Below are 19,047 nucleotides of genomic sequence, written 5' to 3' on the forward strand. Positions count from 1 at the left end.
TTGAAACCTTTCTTGACAATCTGGACTAGCAGGTTTGTCGATAGATCCTGCACGTCGTGAACAGGAGTTCCATCCACACATGCTTCGATTTTCATCGTTTCCTTGTAGGCAGCTAAATACAACTATCCCATTTGACTTACGGATGTCCTTGAGGAGCTCCAGATCCCTTGTCATATGCCGGGTTGCTCCAGAAACGAGGTACCACTGATTCGTTTCTTGACTTCGAATCATCGATAGTCCCGTACAAAACGCATCGGCTTCCTTGCTGCCTTGATTTTCCAAACAAAACCTCGCTATGGAGCCAAATTTACTGCAATTCCGAAACTGAGTCGGAGGAACCTCCGTTTTTTCTCTAAACTTACTCTTCGCAACGAACGCTATTTTTTCACTTGGCAACGACTCTTCCTGCACCAAAATGGTATTGATCTAATCACCCGTAGTAGCTATTCCAGAATTCTTGAGAGCCATGACTATTAGCTGATACCTCTCCGGGAGTCCAGCTAGTAGAACTACACCAACAAACGGCTCCAGTATTGGAAATCCAATCTCGTTCAACTGGTGACACGTCGAAATCATCCTGTTGGCATACGCTTCCATAGTTCCGCACGATTCCAGGTCGGTCCTTATCAGCTTGTTAAGGTGATACTCTAAGGAAGCCTTAGCGTGAAACTTGAAAGGCACAAATGTCAGCTTCCACCAAACATACAAATTTGAAATTGCTACTCTCTGTTTGTAGTAGCACAGCAAACAAGGAGTAGCAATTTCAAATTTGTATGTTTTGTGGAAGCTGACATTTGTGCCTTTAAGGTTTCACGCTAAGGCTTCCTTAGAGTATCACCTAAGGCTAGCGCACAATGTATAAGCACAGACAAACAGACATAACTCATTGAATATTTCTCACTGTAAAACATCGTCGCTAAAACATTACCGCCATCTGTTGAGTACACTGTGGTGGGTAGTACGCTGAACAGATGGCGGTAGTGTGTAAACGTCAAACGCAAGGGAATTTACTATGCGTGCCACAGGTGGTGGTACTACCAACTATGATACTTTTAAATTGACCGTTAAATGCTTGTTCGATGAACAACTTGCGAGTGTTATGTCTGTTTGTCTGTGGTATAAGTTTCCGGGTTTTTTGACAGATAATGCATGGGTTAACTGTCGAAAAACCTGAAAACTTATCCATTGTGCGCCGGCCTTTAGACAGCTAGATTCTACCAACCTTCTACCAACCGGTGGAAACTAACGATTTTAAATTGGCTCACTACTTGACTAGCCTTGCTAGTTTTGCCGAGGATATTCCGGTACGGAATTTTTCTCGTTTTCCTCAGATATTTGTCCTATTCTGCGAATCGTGTGACTAGTTCAACTTGTTCATCGCAAGAGACCCCGGTGGCCTTGCTGAATTTAGTAAATTTGGCACGCTGCAGAGTGAGTTTTGGTGCGCTCAGCGGATCCCGCTAGATGACTCTAAGCAATTTGCTGTTTAGCCAAAGCCACGCAAGATCCTATGGACGTTCAGATGAGCCAACTATACTGTGCAACACAGATTCCCAGATTCCAATTCGGCTCATCCAGAGATTACGATAGTATTCATGGGAGAAGTTGTACGGCCATAAACAGAAAACAGATGGTATAATCATAGAGGTAACTCTAAGACCACTGGGTCCCGAAGAAAATCATTATTATTTTTGGCTCACTCAGTACCAGAACAACGGTCCCAAGCAGTCCCAAGCTATTTCACTCACCCCTGCATGTTCTGCATGAATCCACACACCCCTGATGTTATCTGTCAAACTTTCATAGCGAATCAAAACAAACATAGTGTAGTAATAGAATTTCAACTAGAATAGGGTACGTCAATCGTTTGCTTGGGACCAATAGGCTACTAAAGTGGTGAGCCAATTTAAAATCGTTAGTTTCGTATTGATTGTTGGTATAATCATAGAGGTAACTCTAAGACTAGAAGGTCCCGAAATAATGTGCTCAACTTTTTGGCTCAGCTCTGGTACTCTCTTCGGTCCCAAGCTAATCGATTCACCCCTCGAAACATAGGAAAAACCAATAACCCCTCATTTTATCTGTCAAACTTTCATAGCGAATCAAAACAAACAGTGCGTAGTACTAGAATTTCGACTAGAATGGGGTACGTTAATCGATTTTCTTGGGACCAATAGGCTAGTCAAGTAGTGAGCCAATTTAAAATCTTTAGTTTCGTATTGATTGTTGGTATAATTGCTTTTTGAGAAATTATCCTGCCACACACAATATGATCACAAACGAAGTGACAGACGGAGCGGCTCGAAAACTTTGGTGACGCACCTGCTAATGCAATTTTTCAGTGTTCCACATGGCAACACCACTACTACTGGATTGTACCACATGGCAACACTAAATGTACTAGAATGTTTTAGTTCTATCTCTTTCACTCTACTCTTAACTGAAATGCATAAAAAAAATGACAAAATGATAACACTGTTAAAGATCATATTGCACACAAAATCAACTATGTTCAAATCAAAACAAAAATACTAGCCCATCTAGTGGCTGATGGCACAAGCTTCTAAGAAAATTCTATTACAGCGAACCGCGTTATTTTAATTGATTTCTTCGCCAGTTAGTCGTCTGTCATTTCGTTTGTGATATCTTCGATTATGCGTACCATGCATCAGCGACAATAAATCGAGTTCCCCCTGTAAATGAGCGCTTGGTAGTTCCAAATCTGAAATCCTAGTGACGCCACCGTCACCAAACTTGCACGCAAGAGACACCGTCAAACCAGCGCTGCCAACCAAAATGGCGATTAAAAAACACAAAATTCAGTTGCAAGAAGATTGCATTACGAGAAAATACTCCGCTCAACAAGTTCTGTCGTGTTTTTCAATTAAAATTACACTTTTCGAATCAATAAAGTGATTCAATTTGTTCAGTGAATAGTTTCGAATCACAAGTGTACCGAAATTGGTTGGAATTTATCTATTATAGCAAAGAACTCCGAAAAAACCACTTGCCTTCACCCGGACTTGACCGTTTATTTTCGTATGTACAGTGAAGCGTGAAGGTTTTTGGCCACCCGTACACCGTGGAAGGAAATGGCTCCCGTAGTGGATAACAATCAGTTCGAGCTTCCGACGGTGCTGGAAACTCCGGGCAAGAAGCGGAAACGCAACGCCGACACCAATCCGTTCCTGTCGTTCTCGGATCAGACGTTCAGCATCCCGTCGTCGACTCCGATTCACAACAAGCAAATCGATGGAAGTGCCTTCGAGAACCCGAGCTTCCGCTTCGGGGCCACCGGTAACGATAACGGAAGCAACAAGGAGAACTATAACATCTTTTCCGATTCGTGCATGGAGGTGAAATCGATTGCGGAGCTGGCTGCGGCCGTTGGAGAGAATCCATTCGAAGTGGTCCGGAAGCCACCGAGCAAGAAACAGAGGAAGGTAGCGGAAATTGAGGAGAGTTGTTTCGTCAATCCTGGGCTTAATTTGGATGCGGTGGATAAGCCGGCCGTTAATCCGTTCGAGGTGGTCAGGGCTGACGATTCGTCGAAGCAGGAGAACGAATCGTGCTTTGTGAACGGAGGATTGAACATCAAGAGCAAAGAGTGCGGGGAAGTGGTTAATCCGTTTGAGATTAGTCGCCCAGGCGGAAAGGGACCTGAGCAGGGGGTGGAGGAGAAGGCAGAATGCAAAGGAATCGAAAATCCTGCTTTGGAGATACCGACTTACGCGTTGGCCGTTCCGTTTACGCCGTCCATCAATCATAGGATCAATTTTCAGGTAGGATCAATTTGAAATACTGACGAAGATGTGTTGATAAAAGTTTATGATTTTAGGAACTTTCTGCCAACGCACTGACACCATGCCAAATGCTTGCCAAAAACTTGGTTTTCAGTCCGGAACCCAGTCAGGACAATCTGGTGACGCCCAAGAGAGCCGTTGCGGCTTCGAACCGCAAATCACTTTCGGTTATCGATGAAGAACCATTGGATATTGGGGAAGAGTTGGACTGCTATCAGCTGGAACTGGAGAACAGTATCAATGAGGCGAAAGCTCGCAAGCAGAAGAGTGTGGGTGGTTCCACAGGAGCCAGGACGAAGGCTCGACGTAGTTTGATTGGTGTCAAGCACATCAGCAACTTATCGATGAAGATGAAGCAACTGGAGGAGTCGGAAGGAGAAGAGGAAGTCGCAGCCATAACTGAGCAGCCTCCAACACCTCCGACTCCACAGACTCAGATGACATTTACCATTGTCAAAGAGACAACCACAACCGTCCAGGAAGAAATTCGCATTAACGTTAGCAATCCGGACGTCCAATTCGAAGAAGTCGATGACTTTGAGGATGAAGAACAGGACGTAGATCTCTTCGCCAACCCTGCTCCCTTCCAGCGAGCTTATCGCAAAAAGGAAGACCCAAAACAAGAAGATAACTTCAAACATCCGCCCTTGCCGGAGGTGGCATCAGGAACGAAGTCCCACAAAGTAAAGGACGTCATCCGCCGGAGCTTCCGGAAGTTGATGCACCCCAAGCAACAGCACCATGATCAGGTTCAGATCACCGATTTGGACGAGAAACCCAAATCGGAAGAGGGTCACCACGGATTTATTTCCACCATTCGCCACAGTTTTCGCCGGAAGGTCCATAAGACAAAAGATCCGCAACAGAAAGATGAGGATGGAGAGGCTGAAAAGGTGCTGGACATGTCGGTTATAGTGGAGGCACCGAGAGCAGTGTTTCGGCAACCCAGCGCCGATGAGTACAGAACGATTGTGCCGGGTGGATCAATGGATAAGGTGGGATCGACGCTGCGCAGCAGCTTGCGCCGGTCGACCAAGGATATGAAGAAGCAGATGATGAAGAATGTGTTCAAGAAGGCCGGTGAGGAGTAGGAGTGATACTCATTAGGGTTTTTTTAAATAGCTATTGGAGGTAAGTTGGCAACAGTTTCAACCCAAAACATCATTAATATTTCATAAGAAACATTTATATTTAATCCAAAGATCCTCAAAATTGCACCAAATCCAAAACTTAAGTATACCAAATTTCAACCAATGATTCTCATCATATTTATTTTTATTTATTGGAGTTCATCCAATCTGAATTTCGTTCGTTTTTATTGTAAGTTAGTTGATTTCTGCAGTCACCATTAAATCACATTCAAGACTCAAAACAGAGGGTCACATAATGAGGGTTATTCCGAGAATCGAAGTGACTTTTGTCACTAGTGAAGTGAGAAAGGTCACGTCGTGGTGACGTGACTCTCCGTGCAAATCAAATGGAGAGTCACGTCACCACGACAAAAGTCCCTTCGACTCTCGGAATAACTCTAACCCCCTTCGCTTCGGCTTCCGCATTGAGGCTCCAGATTTCGAATGCCTTTTACCAAATCGATATATTTTACTTACATTCCACGTACTTAACAAAACCAAACTACACACATTCAGTACAAATTGTTTTAAGTTATGAAGTTGACCGAACCTCGACACGAACGCATTCTAAATAATAGCACGAATAATGTCATTCATCACATTTTAATCGTTATTTAAGTTTCATTTTTAGGTACTGCATGTTTTTGATGTTGAATAAATTTGGAAAGGAACGCCTAAGCGAAGCTACTCGATTTGAGAGAAAAATCCTTTGGGTCTTAGGGTTTTACCAGTCTACCGAAGGAAGGTATGATCAGCCATATTATGCCTCAGAAAATCCCGGCGGCACTGACTGGGATCAAACTCAGGCCCTTTGGGGTGAGAGGCAATCACGCTAACCACTACTACTGCCGCTATTCGCATGTCCGTCCCATAGCGAAAATCAGCAAGCCGAGAAAATCGCGTTTTAAGTTAGCTTCGTACCATTGCTTCTTATGTGATGGGACAACTAATTTGACTGTCTTCTCAAACTTTTTCAGAACAAAGTTGTTGAGTTAATCCAGTATTGTGAAAATATGGGTGATTATCTACCATTTGCTTTGAAAAACTCAGTTTTGACAAAAACTACTATGGGACCGACATGCGAAGAGCGGCAGTACACCTCCTGCGCCACTAACATCATACTACCGGAGTTAATGCATCTGATGCATCTATGAACGTTTAAGACGTTGAGTGCCCGGTAACGTGGGTAGATCACCTTTTCGTGGTACGTTACGGAATGTAAGATCTACCATCGATTCCTAGTCCTGACTATTTTAAACTAGGGGAACAGGATTTTTCAGTAATACTAAGTAACACTATACTAAGGACAGGGGATATGCTACAATAGATAATGTAGATCATATTACTGGTCACGGTGGTTTTAGGTCACGAACAGAGGAAAAAAATTCTAGGCAAATGGTAAGTTCGCAGTTTTCATCGTCGTAGTCACCGTTGGCAGTACCATTTGTATATTTAAAACTAATCATCAACCGCAGAAACTATATGAATTATCGCCTATCATATTTTATATTAACTAAAGGAAATGGATGTAATGTGTGCGTAAATGCTCCTAATTTGGGCCCATACATAAATTCAGCAATCGACTAAATTTTCAATAGCGACCAAAAATATCCATTAGTACCGTCCCAATGACGCGTTCATCTAGATAAAATTGATAAATATCAGATTTTTAGCGATGGGCCCAATCTTTGATCCATAGGCCAACATTAGAGCCATTTCCCTTATCATATAAATTTCATTGATGAAATGATGACAGGTTCTTAGCAGCGGATCTTACGATCGCGCATCGGAAACATTGTGCATTAATAGAGCGGATGGAAAAAAAAATCTCGCTGTAGATCTTATGATCGCGTGGACCCGAGCGCAGATCCTAAAAATATGCAACATCAGTATTATTAGCATAATCTCTTTTCTAGCGAAACACTCACGCTAATTTGAATGTTTTGTCATTACAGAATAATACAAGGTTCTTAAAACGAAAATAAAATAACGAATGATGGCAGGTATGTTCGAGTGGTTGGCAAACCAACCGGCTGTGTTGGTGAAGATATTCCAATCGATAACCAAATCGACTCTGAGATGATCCTCTAGTAGCGACAGCAGCAGCATCTCAGACAGTGATTTCTGATAACATAAAAAAAAAATCGAACTCGGATGGTGCATCTAGCGCATCTGCATCGCCAGATCGAGATCGCCATCGGTTAGCCCATCTACCCTTGAAGCAATACCCACCGAAAACGCAAGACAGAACACATTGGAACACACCAGTAACGCCGAACGGATCGACCGTATGGAGAAAATACTCGAGGGTATAAATGACGCCCTGAGCCGTTTTCAATCAAATTCTGGATCGACGATCATTGGAAATGCTGATAACAGCTGGAACCTCTCTAGCCAAGTAAACGCTACATGGTACGTGACATTTCGGAAATCAAAAAAAAAATTTGATGCCAAATGTCTTAAAAATGCATGAAACGTCAAGATTTGGTGTTATCTCGAAAAAAATGTTTTTTTTTCAAAAATCGACATTCTGGGTCTTAATTTTTTTTTCATGAGTTCTATATGAGTTAAGTACAGCACTTTCCTGAAATCATACCAGAACCCAATTACAAGCAATTCAACAAATTCCGAGACACAGCAACGACACTATCGACAGGAACTTCAGTCGATATCAGCAATAATAAGACACAACGGCAACAACAACAACAACAACAACAACAACAACAACAACAACAACAACAACAACAGCAGAACTGCATCCTAATGCATAATCATATTTCTGTATATCAGCATTCCAATTCCTTTCCACGAGGCGACCATCCATCAGCGACAACGAGCCGGTTAGCAGCAGACAAAACATAGATAGCATATAAGTAATAATTCGCGCACTTAGCGTTTTTCATTAAACCCTTTAGTATATAGCACATTGTAACTTTTTGCTTTAGAAGAATAAATTCATTCTAGTTCAGACCTTCAGTCGAGTAAGTTCGTAGTTCTAATTTTATTTTTTAAAAACGCCCCCCGAAGGCCCGAACTAATAACTTATGGAATATAGAAGATTAATGAGTCGGCTTCTAAAACTGTTCACAATTGTCTCCAACCTGCTTATATATCGAATTAAACCACCATTTAGGATCTAATACGAAATAGTTCACTAGGGTGGTCCAATTCCCTCCCCTTGGCTAGTTTTAGCACCTTGCTGTTGGTTGGCGGGCTTTATTTCATGCTTTATAGTGGAGTGTTGGAGACGGTAGGTTTATGGTCGGCGTTGCTGGCTCATGCCGCGATAGAATGGCACCATGGGCAGGCAGTGGGGATTACTAAGCTTCCCCTCTCTGATAAACCACCGCATGAGAGAACCAAAGATCTAGTCTAGCAGTGATAGTATCACACTTGTTACTCCTTTAATTGAGAGCCGCATCGTAGTACGCTTACGTATAGGCACTGACGTTGGGTGTGATACTGGCGGGTTTTGCCGCAAATCACTCGTATTTTAGTTATTTTTAGGCAGATAGATTTATTTGGGTTTGCAAGGGAATTATACTATTGAATTATTTCAGAAAGTGCCCAACGGTGCTCCTTCTATTTGCGTGACAAGCTTGCATTGTTGTTTCCATTGAAGTATTACTCAGGAAACAATGTTAAACATCATTTTTGTACATGGTATTGCAACTAATCTTATATGTGCTTCATTTTGATTTGGGATAAGTGTTTGAACTATGGCTCGGGATTTCCACTGTGGCGTGCTTCTTTTGTGACATAACCATACGTATTTTTTTGGTGCGACATAGTGGAAACGTGTGAGCGTAGTTGAAGCATATACCCTATGTAATTTAAAAATCAGCTAGGAAACTAACTTCAAAATGAAGCATTTTAGTCACATGAAGGTGTTACCTGGGTCGAACTAAGATATAATAAATAGGTATTGGTCAAAATCAATAGTACTTGAAACACGTTTAATTTTAGATTACAAGCACAAGTGCAGGTACTAAATAAAGCATGGGTTATGCTTGATTAGGTGAATTAGAGCTTTTAATAATTTATTAAATTAGACTAATGAGATATCATAATCATCAAATGAACTTAAATAAGAAACTTCAGAAAGTCTAATGATATTAAGTAGATTAACAAAAGAATTAGGATGCGGGGGGTCCGCTTAGGGTGGCAACTAACCTTTAAAGCTGTAGAATAAATCTTCTTATTTAGTCTTGAACTTTGAAAAGAAAACGCAGGCAGAGAAATAGTTTAGGAAATAAGTAAAAGTAGAGTTATGTGACAATTAATAGCTTTTAAACTTTTGGAGGTATTGTATTCCCCTGAGTTTGTTGTACTCGATTACTATATAATTCTCTCAAAACGCGAAATCTATTATATATGCAGTTAAAGCATTTGAGTTAACTTATTTCTTAGTGTTCAAGTACTTACACTTGTAAACAGCAGTCAATGTTAATCTATGAACTAAACCATACGTAAAATCGATCTTTCCTTATGTGGTATTGATGCATGTTTAACTTTTCGCGGCTGTCGGAATCAACGCGCCTACGTCTACGGAGCTTACGCAGAAGTGATTCGCTTTGCGGTAGAGCTCACCAAAAGTTTTTTTTTAGCTTCTGAAGTATATAATTTACTCGGTATGGTCGCGAAATCTTGAAATGATTGATACGTGCGGTAAAATAACTAAATTGAAACAAAGCTCAACAGTAAAATAAGTAGAATATTTAGGGAGGAAACCAAAATTAATCAACTTGCCAACATAGGCTATCACATTTATTTTGGTGGCACTCTTTAAATGATAATAAGTCTTTTGCTTTGGTTGTCTCGCACGGCTTTCGGAATTCGCGCGGTTTTCGTAGCTTACATAATTTAGATATTTCGTTCGAAACGGATTTACTACGCGGATGTATCTACGCGCACACGTCACAGCATTTTTTCTATAACTATCTTGAAACAATACATACGGAATCCAGTGTTCAAGCGGCCAACATAGGCTAGTCCTTCTGCTGTATTGTCAAAGATAGAAGCCAAATTTATTCAAATGGGTCAAGTCTTGAAAATTAAGCTGTCACGCAGCTCCAGCTTGATACCCAAAAAAAAAAATACGAAATAATTCACTAGGGTGGTCCAAAAATCAAAATAGGTATGTAAAACCATTACTTTTTACCAAACGCATGTATCTGAAAATATCATCATGTTGTGTTTTGGAATTTTTAAGAATCCAAACTTCAAAACATTTGATGATATTACTTTTCAGTATCTGAGACCACGTAAAATCGAAGCATAGACAGACATAAATCGTAGAATAATTCCGAAAATTGTACAGGACAACCGTTAGTGCTGTTTAGTTTACAGTAAATGGTTGACATTTGGCTAGTTGGAGAATGCCGACGTATAGTGAAGTTTTTCGTAAATATATGTTTCATTTGCGTGCTGAAAAAAAAAAAGTTGTAAGCTTAATGCCTTCCTAACAATAAAGGAATTAAAGGATGCTTGTAAGATAAAAAAAAACTTAACACATTAAGTAAATGACATAAGCATAAAGAAAAAAACTGTTGCTATTTTTCAATACCTGAAAAGCCTTATTAAAATTCAAACTTAGAATGGCCAAGAAAGACGTCGAAAAAAGGAACACATTTCATGGATCCTTGCGGAGTTTGTTTGATATCGGGAAGAATTTTAAGGCAAAAGTGAAGAAAAGCAGGCTATGCAATATTTGCAAAAACAGCGGGAACAAGCTCAGCTTGAAGAAGAAACTGAGGTTCTCCCTACCAATGAAACCATTTCGTGTAGCGATTTTGAGGAAGAAGGGTCAAGCCAAAGACCGGATCAAATTTGTAGTGCAACCTCAATTGAAACATCATCACAAAACGACAGCCAGGCTGGGTCAGTGTACTCGCCTAGTACATCCGAAAGAACTTCTACAAAAACAGGTACGTTGTGATGTTTTACTAATGTTTTTTTTCTTTTAGATTGTACAGCCATATTAATATATTTTGAACGTTCTAGGTTCTCCAAAACCAGCTTTGATACGTAAATCGCAACTGATACGAGTTGTTACAGTTGAGGTAGCTGCAGCATTGGACCGCTGTAAAGTGAGTGATCGAAATGCTGTGTTTCTAATATCATCGATCGCTAAAGCTTTAGGGCACGATGTTTCATCATTATTGTTGAACAAGGAATCTGTCAGAATCGCCAGAGCAGGAATTCGCTTACAAATGCAACATGACTTAAAAGCGTCGTTTAAGCCAGATATAAATTTAACAGTACATTGGGATTCTAAGCTGCTACCTAACATATTACCATCCAAAGCTCTACCAAAAACCGAGCGCTTCCCTAATGAACAAATACCATAAACGAACTGTATCCCGGATGGGTAAACTATCCCTTAAATGGTTTGGATGATATCCCGAACACGTCGTTAAGCTCTCGTTTATGGTTATTTTTATTAGGGTTGGCCATAGTTGTATCAGGCGAAGGCATTAGCAAATTATTGGCTGTTCCACCCATCCAAAACTCTACGGGGGCACAACAAGCAGAAGCGGTGTACAATGCAGTCGTCGAATGGGGGCTTGCGGTCAGTTATGATCTTAAATCTTGTATGTTCACCTCAGAATTCTGACTATTTTATCGTTTGTTTTGAGAATTATGTTTACATCTTTTGATACTACTGCATCAAACACCGGTAGAAAAAAAGGTGCTTATCAGTACCTGGACAAATTGTTTAAGAGGCAGCTTATAGGCCTCCCTTGTAGACACCACCATACATGAACTGCTACTTGGCAAAGCTTTTAAAATTCTGAAATTTGAAACGTCAAAGTCTCCAAATGTTGAGATTTTTAAGGAATTCCAATCAAAATGGCACATTTTGGAAAACACTTCATACCACTCAGGTATGAATGATGATTTTTTTAAATAGCTATTTCGGAAATAGAAAGATTGGCGTTATTGGAGTTTTATGAAAAACAAATTAGAGAGCAACACCACCGTGGTGATTACCGAGAGGTTCTACAACTTGCCATTTTATATGTGTGGAAAAATCGCTAAAAAATTACAAATAAGAGCTCCTGATACGTTCCACAGTGCAAGGTCAAAATCCAAAATCATTTATTCTTTGAAAATGTTTATTCTTCGGCATGAATTTGCTTTACCAGATGAAACTAAAAATCAACTAGCTCGATTGTGTGTGTTCATTGTAAAAATTTATTTGAAAAGTTGGTTTCTTTCTCCGTGTGCTGCGATGGCACCCAACAACGATCTGAACCTGTTAAAAATATTGAAGGAATATGAAACTGTTGATGAAGACGTTGCGAAAGCAGTACATAAAGGAATTTTAACTCACGTGCAATATTTGGACAACAGCCATATCGGACTATGTCTGTTCGACGAAAATGTAGACCTCCCGGTTAAGGAAAAGGTCATCGAAGCCTTACTTCTATCAGGTAAATGCTTTAATTGATACATTTGCATTTAATTTTCTAATGATTTTTTTTACAGATACACAGCAAAAAAGTTGTTGAATATTACATCGAAACTGCTGCAACCAGGTCAATCCATCGGTTGTGTAATATCACATTGTACGATGTACATCGATTTTGCGAAGAAAATTACATCCATTGATGTAATATTGTATCTGCGTTTTGCTATTACATCATTATTTCATACATCAGCTTGAATTACGTTGATCGATATTACATTTTTTTTTTGCTGTGTACTCATAAAAACATTACAGCCAGATCCATTGTTGAATCCAACGATATTTCAACGATTGAACTACACTCGTTTGTACAAGGCAGCAGTGGTATTGAAAGTTCGGTCAGAAACTTGTGTAAAATAAGTGGGAACGTCGCCGTTACGTGGTGTTAGCATCTCCTGATTTTCTCTATAAATTTTCCACTTTCGACCAATTTGGTGCTAGTATCGATAAATTTTCTGTTGAAAATTGCCACTTGGCGCTACTAGCACTTAGTGTCTAGTGTAATTTGTGCAACGCCAGCGCCATCATGTTTTCAAAGAGGGTTTTTAAGTGGGGAAGTCGCCGTTAGTGGCGCTTAAGTCGAATAGGAATCTTTACACAAGTTTTAACAGAAATTTCGTTCGAGCCTCAACGTCTGTTCTCTGTGCTTTTAGTAAGCTACGGCATTGTAAATTTCTGCTTTCGTTCGTGTTTACTTGTGTCTCTGTAGTGTTGCATGTAAAGTTTATGTGTATAGGTGATATATGGCTGAGTGTGCAATATGTAATTTGAGGATTTTGGTAAGTGATTTGCCAGTTATCTGTGTGGGTAAGTGTGCTCGTGTATTTCATTGCAAATGCACTACACTTACGCGGACTCAGGCAAAGCTTATCACGGACAATGCAAATGTTCTGTTCAAGTGTGATAATTGACCACTTTTTCAAGCAGTTTTGGCGTGACTTCCCTAATAAAAAATAACCATAAACGAACGATAACCCAAATCATTGAACTATTCCACAAATGGTTTGGATGATACCCAGAACACGTCGTTAAGCAAATTAACCATACAATTTTTATTAGGGTTTCTACCAGCGATTTCACAAAACTGGACCAACTAATTTCTATTTTTTTTATAAAACGCACAAATGTTGGCTAGTTTTCTTGTGGTTCTAGAAGGACAAATCTCAAAATGATGTTTTATTTCAAAGTTGTGACGAGCAGAATGATCTGATCTCGCGCGTCAAAAGGATAGAGGAAGAGATGAAGAATGTATTTCAACTCTCGGACTCGATCACTGGCATGCGAAATCACATTGCTGCTCAGATACACATCGCGTTGAAGAGCGGGATGGTAAACATTAGCCGAAATGTAAATGGTATTGAAAAATTAATATGTGAGAAATTGGACAATATGAAAAACTCATTTTTTTCAAATTACTGCGGAGAAACAATTAGCTGCAACGAATGACCAGCGCAGTGTATCTAGGACGGTTCAGTCGGAATCGGATCAAAATACCGGACGCAAAAAACGTAAATTAGTGATTAGTAATAGTGATAATGATGATGTTTTTCATGCGAGTTTTGCGGATGTTGTAAAAAGACATAGTCGTGCAAGTAAAAGTAAAAATATTAGTAACAAACAGAGTAATCGTAGGACTCGTCCGATCATTGTGATTAAACCAAAAGAGTCCAAACAAGCTTGCGAAGATACTCGTAAGTTTTTGAAAACACAGTTAGATCCAAAAACACACAAAATCAGTAATTTCAGGAATGGTAAAGATGGCTCCATTATTGTTGAGTGTGCAACAGGAGCTAATCTAAATGATCTGAAAAATGGTATTAAAAGCAATCTGGGTGAAAAATATAGTGCTGTTGTTCCCAGTTCGGTGCCAAGATTAAAAATAGTGGGCATGAGCGATCAGTATTCCTCCGATGTCTGCATTGACTACTTAAAAAATCAAAATGAAGACATCGCTATAAATGATGTTAAAGTAGTGAACATACATATAAATGTTTGTTATGTGCGAAAAAAGTAAATGTAGGGTTTGATGGGTGCTCGATAGTTCCCGCGATAAATGTGTTGAGATGCTTCAAATGTGGAGAATTTGGGCACAAGAGCATGGATTGCAAAAATTGTGAAAGATGCTCTAGGTTGCAACGCTGTGCGGGTTTCTTTTTTTTTTCTTCCTGTAAATATTTTATCGATTAAGTTCAACTAAATTTAAAATAAAATTCATTTCATTATTTAAATTTTCATTTAGATTTCATTCAGTAGTGAAATATTTCGTGCGATTCATATCGAAGCTACGCGTTATTTATGGTTAGGTGTCCTGGATAAAACTTTTGCTATAAAAAGCTCATCTTTATAGAAAGTAGCTTTTATTGCACATGCTTTCGGAAGGCGCCATGAAATATTTCGCCATTCGATCAGTTTGGCGAATAAAATTGAATAAAAGAATCGTTTTTTAAAAGACAACCTTAATTTCTAAAGAAGAATGTCGTTAGGAACTTTCTTCCCCGCGAAAGGTACTCTGACTCGCTTTCGAATCGGCTGGTGAACAGAAGTGCGCGAATTAAGTTCTCGTTAAAAGTCGTTTGTGCATTTACCCTAATAATATACCATAAACGAATGATATCCCAAATGGTTTGGATGATACCCCGAACACGTCGTTAAGCAAATTAACCATAACATGTTTATTAGGGTAGCCTTGCCTTAAAAGGTAGTTAAAACTTAGTGAGTGAGTTTTATTTTCAGAAGTTTTACTAAGACGTTTCCTTTCTTTGTACAGTGTAGCTAAGGTAGTTTTAAATTCCGCGTAGTCTGTTCGTTTTGTTTCAGTGAATTTTGTACAAAAAATGTAATAATTGATTGTAGTTTATATTGTAATTATTTAATTAATGTGAGTTCGCGTTGGATTTCCAGCGCTTTGCGCTTTTTTTGTACGGGCTGGATTTTTATCTTCAGTTCGGCTATCGCAAGGCCGGACAAGGGGTCCTGTTAAGTGGCATCTATTCCGTCGTCCGTGTGAAACGGACCATCAGACTCGTGCGCCAAGCGAAGGCCCGCCTGTTCAAAGGTAGCCAAACGGAGAAGAGTGAAGTTCGCTTTTCCACGGAGGGAAACTTTTCCGACGGTCGCAAATCAACCGTCGACGAGGTCCTTTTTCCGCTACAACCCCTTGTGGACCATTCTTTCCGAGAGCGCGGACCGTTTGAGTGCGTAGCCAAGAGCGTACTACGGTCCGGATTCAGTCCAAGGAGAAGGGTGGGTTTCATTCCATCCCGGGCGGTCATAGCGGAAGCTTAGTACACGAAGCCGTGCGGCGGTAAGTTGGCCCTCTTTTCTTTGAGGGGTGAATCTCCCGGAAAAGCACGACTACGGTCGATGCTCAGCTCTCGACGTATTAAATCGGAAGCCTTCCGTCAAGCCGCAACTCTAGTTCGGCCATACTGCGCACGGGTCACCTTCATCGCTGCACGCCATACTGCAGCTCGTGTGCGGCGCCATCACGCCTCGCCGCCATCGCCACGCTAACTGAAAGGTCGCCATCATCGAGCCGTCGAGTCCCCACCGTCAGCCATCATCGAGCCGTCGTTCTTCGCTTCGAAAAACCTGCGCAGGTATGTTAGAGCATGTTTTTATTCATGGCCATGATTTGCTCTTTTTCCGTACACTCATCCAGAAGTCCAACCCGAATAAACAAACTCAATAATAGTGTTTAATGAAAATTGAAGATTAGTTTTTTATGCTTTAGAATGTTTTTTCCCTGGAATAAAAGACACTCGCTATCTTACGTTCAGTTTTTCCTTCGATTACCGCTCAGTTAAGTAAGAATTCCTTCTTTCTCTTTCCGTTTCGTTCATGTGCTGGGTAAGTCAGAGTAATTCTTTCGTTCCGATAATATCTGCGGTTCTACGGGACTTGGACTTGTGCCATTAGTAATCGGAAACCGTTCAAGAGGTTCTCTGAGATAAGGTCTCATAAATCGGGCAAAATTCGAACATGACCAGTGGTCTCTCCTAATCGAGAGTGGCGCTTAAGCCACTGAGTTCTACGAAAACCTCAACGAAAATTCGTGAACGGTTACACACTGCAACACCGACCCCGAAGAGATCATCAGCACGTTCAGCGGTAAACAGCAGTCAAGCAATGAAATTCTGAAAGACCTGTTCAGAACCTGTCCGCCAAGGACAATTTCGACACCTTTAATTCATGGGCACGCCAAATCCACGATTCCAACGCTTCCTGTTGCATCAAAGGCGGTCAAGAGTTTGGAGATTTCGAATCTAATTTAGGAAATCCGGCAACGAATCCCGCTGGCGATAACTTAGCAAATTTTGTGGCGTTCAGTTTGGCTGCCGCTACTCCAGTCGGAATAAATCAATCAGGGTTATTCTGCGTGGCGTATGAGGTGAGACGACAATTGTCACCTCGCAGTCACATGACTCTTCTCACTCTATTCCGACAGTCGACTCGGGTGAGGTGAGAGGTTCATTCTTGGGTGAGTTGCAAAGTGACTCGGTGTTCATTCGCCGAAATGTCAGTTTGCTTTGTTTTCCGAAGAAGGCCCATGCAGTTTTTGTAGGTTCATTTGTCAGTTTAATCGCAGGTTTTTATTTTTTACTATGAACATGCGTTCGAGTCGTATTTCATGTCAAACAAGATAGATTAAATATTTTATTATTTTCTTAAACATAATCCGCGTTCACATGTTCGAAATCATGCATAAAAACATCATTTAAATGGATTGAAAATGTTCGGCCTGTGCTAGACCCTTTCAATTTTGGCTGTTTGTTGTTTTCGGTTGCGGACGAAGATTTTTTTTCCAATCGTGGTTTTTTTTTTTAATTAGGGTCCAGGTTCCAGTGTATTCCTCCATTTACGAACCACACCGGCGGTTCGTAAATCGAAATAGACGTAAAAAACATTATTTGCGATTTATTTCCTAAAAAGTTTTTGGAAAATTTTGTCGAATACCGCACAAAATGGGTATTTTTTGATATCTGGGTGACGTACGGGGACCGGAAATCAACGCCTGACGTTATTTTTATTTCAATATGGCGGCTTCCGGTAAGAGAAAAGCTGGGAAGTACTGCAAAATAACCAACAACATGGGTATTTTTGGAATCTTGGTGACGTGTAGGGACTGGAAATCGATGTCTGAAGCCTTTTTGAAATTCAATATGGCTGCTTCCGGTGCGAGAAATAATTGTAATTTCTGTCAAATACCCCTCAATATGGGTATTTTTGGAATCCGGGTGACGTGTAGGGACCGGAAATCGATGTCTGAGGCCATTTTGAATTCAAGATGGCGGCTTCCGGTTGGAGAAAAACTTGAAAATTATGTCTAATACCCTTCAATATGGGTATTTTTAGAATTGGGGTAACGTATAGGGTCCGGAAATAGATGTCTGACGCAATTTTGAATTCAAGATGGCGGCTTCCGGTGGGAGAAAAACTGGGAATTATTGCCAAATTACCCACAGTAGGAGTATTTTTGGAATCTTGGTGACGTGTAGGGTTCGGAAATCGATGTCTGAGGCCATTTTGAATTCAAAATGGCGGCTTCCGGTGGGAGGAGAAAAACTGGGAATTATTGCCAAATTACCCACAGTAGGATTATTTTTGGAATCTTGGTACGTGTAGGGTTCGGAAATCGATGTCTGAGGCCATTTTGAATTCAAGATGGCGGCTTCCGGTTGGAGAAAAACTTGAAAATTATGTCTAATACCCCTCAATATGGGTATTTTTAGAATTGGGGTGACGTATAGGGTCCGGAAATAGATGTCTGATGCCATTTTGAATTCAAGATGGCGGCTTCCGGTTGGAGAAAAACTTGAAAATTATGTCTAATACCCCTCAATATGGGTATTTTTAGAATTGGGATGACGTATAGGGTCCGGAAATAGATGTCTGACGCCATTTTGAATTCAAGATGGCGGCTTCCGATGGGAGAAAAACTGGGAATTATTGCCAAATTACCCACAGTAGGAGTATTTTTGGAATCTTGGTGACGTGTAGGGTTCGGAAATCGATGTCTGAGGCCATTTTGAATTCAAGATGGCGGCTTCCGGTTGGAGAGAAACTTGAAAATTATGTCTAATACCCCTCAATATGGGTATTTTTAGAATTGGGGTGACGTATAGGGTCCGGAAATAGATGTCTGATGCCATTTTGAATTCAAGATGGCGGCTTCCGGTTGGAGAAAAACTTGAAAATTATGTCTAATACCCCTCAATATGGGTATTTTTAGAATTGGGGCGACGTATAGGGTCCGGAAATAGATGTCTGATGCCATTTGGAATTCAAGATGGCGGCTTCGGGTGGGAGAAAAACTGGGAATTATTGCCAAATTACCCACAGTAGGAGTATTTTTGGAATCTTGGTGACGTGTAGGGTTCGGAAATCGATGTCTGAGGCCATTTTGAATTCAAGATGGCGGCTTCCGGTTGGAGAGAAACTTGAAAATTATGTCTAATACCCCTCAATATGGGTATTTTTAGAATTGGGGTGACGTATAGGGTCCGGAAATAGATGTCTGATGCCATTTTGAATTCAAGATGGCGGCTTCCGGTGGAAGAAAAACTGGGAATTATTGCCAAATTACCCACAGTAGGAGTATTTTTGGAGTCTTGGTGACGTGTAGGGTTCGGAAATCGATGTC

The 19,047-nt window shown here is 40.6% G+C and overlaps 1 protein-coding gene across 1 annotated transcript; it reads left to right on the forward strand.

Annotated features, from left to right (window-relative positions):
* The first annotated feature begins 2,852 nt into the window (after positions 1 to 2,852).
* On the forward strand, positions 2,853 to 5,141 carry LOC135700630 (uncharacterized). The gene is made up of 2 exons (XM_065221190.1): positions 2,853 to 3,782; positions 3,839 to 5,141. Exons 1-2 carry the CDS (start codon positions 3,093 to 3,095, stop codon positions 4,892 to 4,894), a joined length of 1,746 nt encoding a protein of 581 aa, XP_065077262.1. The 5' UTR covers positions 2,853 to 3,092; the 3' UTR covers positions 4,895 to 5,141.
* The last annotated feature ends 13,906 nt before the right edge of the window (positions 5,142 to 19,047 follow it).

This window comes from Ochlerotatus camptorhynchus, unplaced genomic scaffold (genome assembly GCF_037179485.1).
Source record: "Ochlerotatus camptorhynchus isolate MF236.1 unplaced genomic scaffold, CSIRO-AGI_Acam_v1.1 ptg000140l, whole genome shotgun sequence".
NCBI lineage: Eukaryota > Metazoa > Arthropoda > Insecta > Diptera > Culicidae > Ochlerotatus > Ochlerotatus camptorhynchus.